A 12,433-nucleotide genomic window follows, 5' to 3' on the forward strand; every position below is an offset into this window, starting at 1 on the left:
GAGAGAATAATAATCATAACAAGTCCATTAATAAGGGAAGTTGAAGAGAGAGAAGTCACAGAAGGTGAGGGGGGGCACTTTGTTCTCAGGGGGCTACCTTGCAGTTCCTGTCTTCCAACTGTGACCATGTCGACCAGTGGGGGTGGGGGGTCTGTTGGCTCCCTGCAATAAAACACTTGGACATATATTATTTAATTTGAATCTTGTAAGATTTACAAATTAGGAACGTGGAGCTCAAGGAGAATAAGAGACTTTCCTTTGATTATACAGCCAGAGTTAAAAGAATAGTTTAAACCTAGGTCTTCCAGATTCTAACACTATGGCAGGATGCCATGCATCTTGTGTGTATGTATGTCTGTGTGCATACATAATAGACACATATATACATGTATTACATAAAATATAAACATATGCTATATGTATATATGGACACATATTACACTGCAAGTCATGAATGCATTTAATAAAATGATACCTTACTATAATTGAACCCAACTAAAATGTCTTCTGGCCAACTGCCAATATATAATATTTTTCAAATAGAAATGTTTTATTCCTCAATGCCTTTTTTGCCTAGTCGATTTTCAAGGGACAAAAGACATTAAATCGAATAAGTTATACATCATCTCTCTCTGATTATAACCTTGAATTATTCTACCTTTTTTCTTCCTGACTCCTAAACCAATTTCATTCTCAATGAGACCTCCAATTACTCTACTTCTCTGTTCTTCCAATGTATCATTTCTGGTCTCAATTATACTCTTAAATATCTTCCTCTTTATTCATCTATATCCTGTAAGTCTCATGTTGCAAGATAACCATAACAACTGATTATAAATATTTATGAATTTTTAAAAGGAAGGACTTTAGTGAAAAAAAAAAACACCTTAATATGGAATTTTTTTTACGACATCATTCTACTTATAATTGTCATCACATCCTATAATGATGGATTTTTTTTGTGATTCTACATAATTATGTAATTTGGTATTTTTAAAAAAGTGGGAATGTATTATTATTGTCTTTTCTAACCTCCATGCCTTTGGATAGGCTATCTCTCACATATGGAATGCTTTTCTTCCTCAACTCCTACCTAGTTCCCTTCAGAACTTAGCTCAAATGTTGCCTCCTTCAGAAAGCCTTTCCTGATTCCCTCAGTTATTGTGCTCCCCCTTCCCATTCACTCTGATATGTGTTGATTTGGTATACTCCTTACTTATATATTTCCTTACTTATGAATATGTAACTTCTTAAAAAAAACCTAAATTCTTTGAGGAACTTTCTCTTTTGTCTTTTTATTCCCAAAGCTTTAGTACTGTGAGTAGTACATAAAGTACTTAATAAATTCTTCTGGGCTCATTTCTAATTCTATTGAAATGTTTATAAAATAAGTCACTATTTATACTCAAAATCTCTTTAATACATATTATATTTGTGATTTTATAAATGAAAGGGGAGAGTATTTCCTTCCATAAACACCAATTGTAGCCTGTCTACAATTTAGTGGATTGTCTTTGTGAGATGAGGCTAAAAAAATAAAATAAAATGACAAGTTTTATATATAAAAAATAAAATAAAATCACCAATCTAGTGATGATCCTCAATTTAACTAGGTTAGGCCTCAGAAAAAGGGCATTTATATACATTGCTGATGTTATTCCATTTATTTCCAAGAGAAATAAAAAAAATTAAGCCCAAGTTTTACATATATATATGTTCATTTATTTTATAAAAATATATATACGGATATATCAACAAAAAGCTGTCAATTAATCTTTCCTAACCCTAGACAACAGTAGGTTGAGAATCAAAATTAATCAAGTAAATTTTCTCACAAGTAGTGACTGATGCATATTAATTATTTGTACTTTTTTTTTATTTTGTAAGGGGGAAGACTACAAGTAACAAGTTTTGTTCTATTAATTTAAATTTCGTTACAGGTTTCTATGTTCAGAGTAAAAGCTTTCTTTTACTTTGGGCAAAATAATTTCTGTACTTTATTAAGTTGAGAGTTTCACCTTCCTCTTTTGAATGCCAATTTGATTGTCTCAACTTGTAATCTGGGGGCCCCAAAGTCTGTGTCAATTTAGGATCTAGCAACCTCAAGTTTAGTCACCTTGAAAGCTAGAAACTCCCAAGTTTGCCCTTTAGTTCCATGAGAATTTGCCTTTAGGGAAGTCACAGATTCTTCTAGTCTCAGACTAAATAATAGAACTTTAATACATTTAATGACTCTAGTTAAGTAGAAACCTTAATCAAATGTTGAATAGCCTTTTGTCCTAGAAGTTTCTCTTATTGGATCAGAGATCCTTCCAATGAAGACCAACAACTGGGCCAGGACCATCCTTTTAGTGTCCATTGTAAGTAATCACTTCCTGACATCCTGGCCTCAGGCTATGGTTCCTTTCCCAACCCTGATTGTATCCAGTCAGTGTAGTTGTAACACTTCCATTTCTTTATGGCCATGGTCATGTCAATCAGTCATATTTCCCTGTAGCTCAATTCCCCTAAAAGGTATATGTTCCCCCAAATTCTGTGGTGCTTTGGAGTTGTCATCTAGTGAGGTGGCACACCCAGGAACATGGTAGCCAGAGAAGCCAGAGCCTTGGTCTCTGTGTGAGTTTTAATCATGACTCTGTGAGGAGGCCTAAGGATAGTACCATAATTCCTTTCCTGTTTAAAGACATGGTTTTTTCTATTTAATAGTTCTGTATTTATTTCCAGTTTAACAATTGCATGTAAAAACATGTAAAAACTATTACCCCTCCCTGAGCACCCCATACACCCTGATAGTACCTGGCTGTACTATTGTGTTATTATTCAATTCCTTTATCTTATAATTGGTTGTCAATATTATGGTAATAGTTCTGTTGTTATACTTGTTTGATTGAGCTCCCAAATCAAGGATCCTAAATAAAATCAGTTCAGCTTGTTCACAACACTCTTTCTGACCTTTTGAGGATGCTTATGATCTCTGTGTGTCTCATGTTTTTTTTTTCTGTCATTCCTCCTTTAATCCTCAAACCTTACACCCACATTCTCCCAGCTCTTGGTTTCCCTTCTGGGCAATTAGACCCTTTCAAAAATGAAATACAACAATATAAATTAAAATCAAAAATTGGATGTGTGTTGAATATGGCCCAGGACCTGTAAATTAAGTTCTTAATAAGAAAATAAGAAAAGAAAAAAACTGAGATGTTGCATATTGGTTTAGTTGCAAGAGGATCATGGTATGTAAGTTCTTGAGGACCATCCTCACAGGTATAATAAATTCTGAGTTGGAAGGGGAAGGGGGATTAGCTATCCCATTTTATAAATGAGGAAACTAAGAAACAGGTGAGTTCTGACTTACCAACTGTAACACAGGTAGTTCTATAGCAAAGCCTTGACCTTTACTCAAATTCTAGATGTAGCACACTTCTCATTGCCTCAAGCTGCCTAAACTCTTCAAATTGTAGCATATTCTTCATTTCTCTTGCTCCCAAACCACAACAGAGCCTGGGGTCTCAGGTACCATGTTTACCTCTAGCCACATAATCACACCCATGATAGCTCAACTATTTATAAAGTCAGACTTTTCAATTCCTTAAGTACCACGGGTCCTCCCAATGCTGTCCCTTAATAAAAGTGGCACACAGTTATTTTCTCTACAATGAGGGGCAGTGGAGACAGAGAGGGACAATGAAGTTATAGATTTCAATTCAACTCTAAACAATATGTATTAAATGCACACTGTGTGCAAGGCACTGAGCTAGGTGCTTGGAATACAAAGAGCATAGATTTAAAGTTCAAAGGCTCTTTAGAAGTCTTAGATGATTAAGTATAGTTGAGATAAAATAATAGTAGATTGAGAAATCTGAAGAAGTAAACCTCACATCAAACTGAAGCCTGGGGAGAACGTACATAATAAGGGCGTAGTAAAAATTTGTTGAATGATTTATTGGACCGAGGACCAGGGAGGCTTCTTGACAACTCAGGGCACTGGAAGAAAAATAGGCAAATCAGCCAACAGAAACTGAGGTAGGCACTGAAGGTAGAACACAGGATAGGCAACAGTAGCCCTCTATGAGGAAATGGAATAAAAGTTTGAAAACCATTGTCCCAGAAAAAGGATGAGATGGTAAATATAAAATAACCAAAATAAAACTTTTGACTAAGAACAGTTAACTGCAAGGTTTACTTAAAAACCAAGAATTTTGACTCAAGAAATCATATAGTAGCAGGGTATAAAGAATGAGACATATTTTTGGACAAGACTGACCAATGTAATAATTTTGTCTTTCTTTTTAATTTTTCTTCCTGGGGCAGAGGAGAGAAAAAGAGAAGTACATTTTAAATTGAAAAAAAAATTAATTTAAATTTTAAAAAGAATCAAATACTGGCTCTACTCTAATTACATATGTAAAGAAACTGGCTTTTGTTGTGGTTGATCAGTAATCCAATCTGGTTTTTAAAAAAAAGTACAGAAAGGTCAAATTTCTCTACCTGAAGAGAAACTGATATTCTGCATCTATCAGCATGCCCACAGAAAGTGAAAGAAATTTGAAGTGCAAAGAGACAGAATACAATGAAAAGAATCCTGAACAGAGAGTGAGAAGACCTCTAAAAATGTCAGCAATATCAAAATTATTCTTAGCATTTGGGGGGGGGGGGGGGGGGGGAACTGACTTTACCTAAAATTAAAAAAAAAATTAATGTTTTCTTCTTCTAGATAATCATGCTGTTTTCCCACTCCAATTGTTAAGTCAAATTGTTGGCCTCTGGGATTTTTTATCTCTCAAGTGTCCAGAGCAGAGAGATCCTCACCTAAAAATATTTACAAGGAAATTGACTCTCCCTCTTGGTAAATGTTTAACCTTCTGAGTACATAGCTCATACCGTCCAGGAGTATTCAGATGAGTTTTTCCACACCAAAACATTCCTTTATTTGCCCAGAGTTATAAATAGATGGCTTAATTCTTTACTGGGACTAAAAATGATTAACACAAAGTTGCTTTATTTATGCTATGTTATTTTTAAAACCCAGTCCTGATAAAATTATACTACAGTTTATGCCAATTATTTTAAAAAGATATTATTTTAAATCTATTTAGAATTTTTTTTAAACATTGGCTAAAAATCAGAGCCAGCCCAAGGCCCTAGCAAATAAGGCAATTGGGCAAGTGTCTATATGTTAGTTTGGGGAGGAGGGGCTGAAAATGGTAATAATGAAGTTCATCTTCATAATGTTCACTTTGCTCAGGGCACCCAAAACCTGGTTAAAAAACACTTAAAAATTACAGCAAGTAAATTTAAGTATAATCAAAATGGAATAAGTCCCACACCAAGCCTTTTGCAGATGGATAAAACTATAAGACTTTGTATGAACAGTCACCATTTTATAAGAGGGAAGTGGGTGACTAGGAAGACTTAAGGCCTGGAGCCATGTAGATTCTTCTGCTCTGTGATTTTTTTCTTGTGTGTATCCATATGTCCAGGATTACAATAAAAGCTCCCATTTAGACAGCACTTTCTACTTTCATAGCATTCTATAGATATTATCTCATTTTACCCTCATGACAGACTTAAGTGGTAAGTCATTGCAGTCTTATTCCCATTCAATAGATGAGGAAACAGATTCTAATTCTAAATAACTAGCCCCAAATTATACAACTTATAAAGCTGAGAGTTGAGACCCAAAATTCCCTTTCTAATGAAAAGTCCAGTGTCCTTTGCTACTACCTTGTGCTGCATGACATAACTAAGGTATGGCAAACAGAAATTGGATCAGGAAAATTGCTCTTTTCAGGGAATTTAAAGAGTTGTTGTGCTGATTCTAAGGCAGAATTGTGACTTGGTTCTTGTTATAGGATAGACAGATTAGAAGTGAGATCATTTTAAGAAAGTATTTAATAATTATTCAAATAAAGACACTAAAATGTCACTTTGATTCAGAAACTCCACTAATAGTCAAAATACTCCCCAGGAAGTCACTAATAAGAAGCATATCCCTACAAACACCAAAACATTCATAGCATCACTTTTTGTAGTAGCAAAAAACTGGGAACAAAGTAGATGCCAAATGAGGAATTACTAAACAAATTGTGGTACATGAATATAATTGAATATAGCTGTACTGTAAGAAACAGTGAATATGATGAACACAAGCACTGAAAAATTTATATGATACGATAAGGAAATAAGCAGAGCCAAATACACACACACACACACACACACACACACACACACACACAATCACTGCAATAATATAAATGGAGAACACAACTACAAAAAATCAAAAATGAATGTTATAAAATTACAAAGAACAAGCAGGGGTCCAAGGACATAAAAGAAGACACTCCCACTCACCCTTCTGTGGAACTAAGAGGTCTACGAATATGGAACATTGTTTATATTTTTTCAGATTTTTTTCTTTTTTTTGGTATTAATCATTTGGGCTGACTTTTTCTCTTCTTTCATTTTTTTAAAGCAATGTTATATTGGGATGGATGATTGAAAGTGAGAAGGGAGGTAAACAAATTCTGGTGATGTAAAAAAAAAGATAAAAATAACTTTTTTAAATGAAGTTGCTTTAATTTAGAGATTCACTACCCTGTGCTAAGTCTAGTAATGAGACTCTCTGAATTTCTCTAGGCTCATAGTTAACTCATTTATTAGTACTAGATTCTATCTGTTTAGATTTAATCCATTTTTTTTTTAAATTGGAAGGGAGAGCAGGCTCCCACTGGAAGAGTAGATTAACCATGTCCTTTTTTCTCTAGAAGAGAGGCAAAAAGAGAAATAATTAGAAAAATCAACTAATTCTAAGGTAGTATGGCGTTAACTTCAAAGAGCTGGAGGCTTGGTTTTGGCTCAGAGAGCTTATCCCCTCAGGACAAAATCAGTGGTACTTCAGGAATAGTGTCAAAATTTAATTTGCTGTCCAAGTCCAAGAGGATTCTCAAGAGAAGGTTATCCTACCCAGAGATCAGCACTGGGTCAGGATTTGGTTAAAACAGCAGTAGGGTGTGTATACTAATAGCCTTTTCAGTAATAGTTTCATAGTATTTTGGAGTTTCTATCTTCCCTTACCATTCACATATACCCTTGGTAAGATATGTAGTCTGCATATTGCTACAGGTGTACGTTACAATGCTTGCCCTAGGTGCAAAAATTCCTTGTTACAGCTCTGCCATGACAAAACTTATTTAGTATTTTATGTTATTCTGTATGTTTATAGGTTGTAGTATGACATCACAAAAAGGAGTGGAGACTAAATTAGGAAAACCTCAGCCCACCTTCAGGTCATGCTTTCTATATGACTTTAGATAATCCACTTTGACTATCAGCTTTGGCCACTCTAAATGTAAAATTCAGTAGTGTCTCCACAAGTTAACTGTGAGCAAAATGCTTTGCAAAGTTGTGTTATACAGAAGATAGATTTTCCTATAATTATTTTAGAATTAAGTAAAAATATAAACAAAGAGCTTTGTAAAACTTAAAATTATTTTCTCATTCTTCTCATCTTATTTAATAGAATTCAGCTAGAATTCGACAAGTGACTATAATAATAGCTAGTCTGTATTTGGTGTTTACTGTGTCCCAGGCTATTAGCCAAAAGTTATACTGCTTTTTAATAGCTGAATAAAAACTTAAGAGAGTTCACCTTCCACAGTCTTACTTTATCTATGGGACAACTCTAGTTGTCCCAACTAGACAACTCTAATAGGAGACAAGAAGGGGATGATATTCACTTTATCACACTCCCAAATTTTTTTTCTTCTACTAGGTTTCTAAATAGTTTGGTGATTGAGGATTCAATATGGTGACACCTATTAAAAAGTTCTTTTATGGATGATGATGATTATTATTAGGGGTTCGTCAGTTACCTTTTATCTAATCTGCTCAACTAACTGTAAATCCCTTGAGACTCGGGCTCTCATATTATACTTTTCTGTATTTGCCATGGTTTCTTGTTACCAAGGGGCAGGAAGGGTCTTCCACAGAACTCAGAGAGTCATAAGACACTTTTATAGAGGCCCTTAGAGGTCACAAGAGAAAGAAAGTTTTGAGAAGACAGTTTAAAAAGAGTCAAAGGCAAAGAAACAGAATAAATGAGAATAGAGGAGGGAAAAGGAAGAGATGTTAAATTACAAGATTATCAAATACAGAATCTGGGAAGGGCCCAAGGCAAACGGGACTAACTATATATTGTAGTGAGCAATTAGCAACAATGAGTCACAAAAATCTGAGGTATCAACAGTCTAAGGCAGAAGGAGAGTAAACAATACCAGGTAACCAGTAGGTTCAAGAAAGGGGAAAAAAAAAACCTTCACATATAATTTGGTGGGAATGAAAGAATGTTTGTTAAATGATTTGAGGTGTTTAGAAGAAAATTGCTAAACAAATAAAGTGCACCTGTCATGATATGGAAGGAGAGAAAAGGTCTAAAGACAGTCATCACTACATCTTGTACTATGATCTTGAAGGAACGCCAATGCACTCCATGAATTTTTTGCTAACTATTCCTGCTTGTGAAAATGTAAATTCTAAAACTTGATATATTATCTTTAAAAGACTGTTAACTCTTGTCCAAAGTCATCAATAGCTATGATAGATGCTGCACCAGATCCTGCATAAAGAAATCTTGCTTAGAACCTACAGATATATGTAATCCTGAAACATTTGTATTAAATTTACTAAGTTTAATTTTAAAATAATAGATATTAAGTTTAAAAACAACAAAATTAACTTCCTGAACATTTTAAAATAAAAATAAGGAAATCTATTTCAGAAACTGGTAGGCTTTTTTTCTGTATATTTCAAACCTTATGTTATCTTTCAATATTTGGAAACTAAGCTAAATTATGTCACTCTTGTGGTATACATTATAGAGTGTCCTCATAGGTAAGTAAGAATGCTTCATAAAACTTTTCTTTTAAAGAAGAGATTCAAAATAGAACCTTATGAAAAAGTTCCCATCAGATAGCAAATAGGGTTAAAACAAAGTTCCATTCTTCTTGTCTCCTTCTCCACTGTCTTAAAAGTATTCTATGATCAGGAAGCATTACACTTAACCTAATTCTCCAAAGATCAGTATTGTTTAATAATCAAATATCTTTTGGGAAATTAATAAATGTTTATGACCATTATTTCATTCATTTAAGGGAAGAAATAGAAAACATTACTCCATGTTTTCCAGAAGGAAAAATTATTTCATAGAACAATCATTCTATGATTTGCCCATGGTCAAATGCCACTGAGCCTGAAAGCCACTGAGCATGAAGAAACTAAATTCCTTGCCTCTTTGTTCAGTTTATGACAATTGCTACCACAAAAATGACACTTCCTCCAAATTGTTTTGACTTTCAAACAGAATATCAAAAGCATTTATTTGGCTATTTGAACTACTAATTTGTTTCAAGGAAATGAAAATTATCTTGAAGTAAACTTTTAATTATTACTCACGGTAATAAATGAGAATAGGCACTTACCAATACTAATTTCATCATCAGTTTCTGCATCTCCAATGCATTCAAACTGGAAATCTTGTAAGGATTGTGAAAATTTCTGTACTGCCATGGACAGATCTGTGATTAAAATATAAATCAATATTTGGTCAGTTAAGGGTTTCTGCCTTAATGTTATATCGTTTTGATATTTATTCATGGTTTAAATATGAAGTATGAGTTATGTCAGATAAATTAGGTTAGTATATGCCAAAACCATGAAGGCATTTCAGAAGCCTCATACCTATTTATTAAAAATATTTTTTCAAGAAAATAAATTGTAAGGGCAGTTAGGTGGCTCAGTGGATTGTCAGGTCAGCTACCCTGAGGGAGGGAGCGAAGGAAGGAGGAAGAGAGAAAAGGAAGGAAGGAAGGAAGGAAGGAAGGAAGGAAGAAAGGAAATGGAAAAACAGAGAAGGAGAAAAGAAGAAAGGAAGGGAAGAAAGTAAACTAAGGGAGAGAGAGAGGGAAGAAAAGGTAGGTGCTGAATATAGCAAGCACTGAATGGCACAACCAAAAAAAAAAAAGGTTATATTGTATCAAGAAACAATTCACTACTAATGTGGGAGTCATTCCTGAATCAGCTGTCAGACCAATTTATTAGAACAAGGTACAAAACTTGTACATAACTAACATAATTTAAATGAAAAAGATATTATACAATTGAAACAATGCTATCCTGATCTATTTCCTGACCAGAAAAGAGGGTAGCTATTCAGTCATGTCCAACTCTTCATGACACCATCTTGAATTTTCTTAGCAAAGATACTGGAGTAGTTTGCCATTTTCTTCTCAGCTTATACAGATGAGGAACTGAGGCAAATGAGGTTAAGTGACTTGCCCAGGGTTACATAGTGTCTGAAGCCAAATTTAAACTCAGGAATCTTCCTGACTCCAGACCTGATACTCTATTCACTGTGCTATAATTTCATATAGAATTTTAAGCAATCTAAAACTTTACATTAAGCAAAATAAAAACAACTGTCATGCCAAGGAGACCAAAAGAGCCTAAGAGATCCCTCAGATCAAGGGTCTTGCCTACGATATCACAGGCAGAGACAGAGCTGTGATGTGAAAGCAAATTTTGTTTCAAATCCCCTTCCTAACCTCAAGTCTAATATTCTAGGCATTTTATCAAGCAGCCCCTATTAGCTCGACCCTCAAATATATGTTTGCTTCAGAACAGAAATGGTATCTTAATTTATCTTTGTATCTTCCATAGCAGCAGGAAGTCTGCCTTGCTTCGTACCACAACAGATGCTAAACTATATACAAAACACAGAAAAGCATTTGCCTATCCTCCCCTCCCATGTCTCACATTAAGATGACTTCTGGCGCAAAGTGCCCAGGATTAATTCACCTGATAAAAGAGCCTCCTTTTCCAAAAACTGCAACAAAGATGTAGAAAAGTCCTATCTGAGGGGATAGCATTTAGTGTAAATAATATAAGCATCTAGAAACTACAAGTGGCTAAAAATTTTTTCTTCAAATTAAAAAAAAAATCACCTAAAGGAAATCATTACCTTTTATTTTTCCTCCTGAGTTTCACATAGTTTCTTTAACCAATGAGTTAGATTAAAAATTGCTAGTAGTAATCTATGACAAAATATACCAACTACTCTATTTGAAATTTTATGCCTTTTACCATCTGGCTTCAACCTACCTTCTAAATTAATTTCTCTTAATTCTCCTTGTACACATTCCAGTTTCCAGGAAAACTGGCCCATTTGCTCTTCACTAGAAATGACATTCCATCTCCCTTCTGTATGTCCTCTCGCATGTTTTATCCCCCTCACCTTTAATGCAATCCCTCCTTAATTCAACCTTTTAGGATCCTTAACTTCTTTGAAGGATCTGTTTAAGTTGCTGTTTCAGAAGACTTTTCATAAACTTGTCAATTAAAAAAAAAATCTTTACTTCGTCTTAGTAGCATTGCTAAGACAGAAGAGAAGTAGGCCTCGGAAAATGGGATTAAGTGACTAGCCCAGGATCACACAATTAGGAAGTATCTACAGTCAAATTTGAACCCAGGTCCTCCCAACTCTAGGCCTTTGGGTATATTTATATTCATTTAACTTAATTCATAGATGCTTTTCCCCTTTTGCAGAAAGTTTGCAGAGAATGCAAACTTTCAGAAATTAGAAACCATTTTCACTTTGTTGTCATATAAGTGACTAAACAGGGTACCCATCTTATAAATATGTTTGTTGAATGAATACATGAATAGGGAATGTACTTTTCAAGGGTTGATCTATAAATATACTCCAATATTTCAAGATCCATGATTTTATTGATGGATACTCTCTCCATTCAAATAAACCATAACCCTTTACACCTTGACAGTTTCATGTAAATAAAATTATTTAGCATTTAATGATTAACCATCTGGTAAAGAACTCCCAACTTAGAAAGAGTCAGTTCTCTGCTTAAAAAAAGAAAAAAAGACTAAGTTTTATTTGAAAGCATTCCTGATTGGTAGAGCTATGCTCCAGTGTTATGGACCTTGAGAAAAGAGACACTTTCACACCTTAATGAGGCATCAGAATAAAGTTTTAGTAAGAAATCTTTAAATATGATGGCCAGAAAAACACTTTAATTGAGATTTACTCTATTTCCAAAATTCAAATCACTGTTTATTATATCCAAGTATACAAATAGGCCCCCAAAGGATTTGCTAAAAATATGAATAAAGCACAAATGAAAACATTCTCAGGGACCCTCACAACAGAAACAAAATATGATACAATAAGACAATTTAGATGGCAGAGAGTGGATAAAGTATTGGGCCAAGAGTCAGAAAGACCTTAGTTCAAATTCAACCTCAGATGCTTACAAGCTATGTTAATCCTGGGCAAATCAGATATCCTCTTTGGTTCAGTTTCCTCAACTGTAAAACAGGGATAATAATGGCACCTGTTTCCTCTGGTTGTTGCAAAGATCAAATG

General features: G+C 34.3%; 1 protein-coding gene across 1 annotated transcript in view; it reads right to left on the bottom strand.

Moving 5' to 3' along the window:
- ARHGAP42 (Rho GTPase activating protein 42) overlaps positions 1-12,433 on the bottom strand; it is a 400,535-nt gene that overhangs the window by 290,434 nt on the left and 97,668 nt on the right. Inside the window, exon 2 of the mRNA XM_001365340.5 lies at positions 9,474-9,569. Coding sequence (XP_001365377.2) covers positions 9,474-9,569 — 96 coding nt within the window. The remainder of the gene's footprint in view (positions 1-9,473; positions 9,570-12,433) is intronic.

This window comes from Monodelphis domestica, chromosome 4, assembly GCF_027887165.1.
Source record: "Monodelphis domestica isolate mMonDom1 chromosome 4, mMonDom1.pri, whole genome shotgun sequence".
Classification (NCBI taxonomy): domain Eukaryota; kingdom Metazoa; phylum Chordata; class Mammalia; order Didelphimorphia; family Didelphidae; genus Monodelphis; species Monodelphis domestica.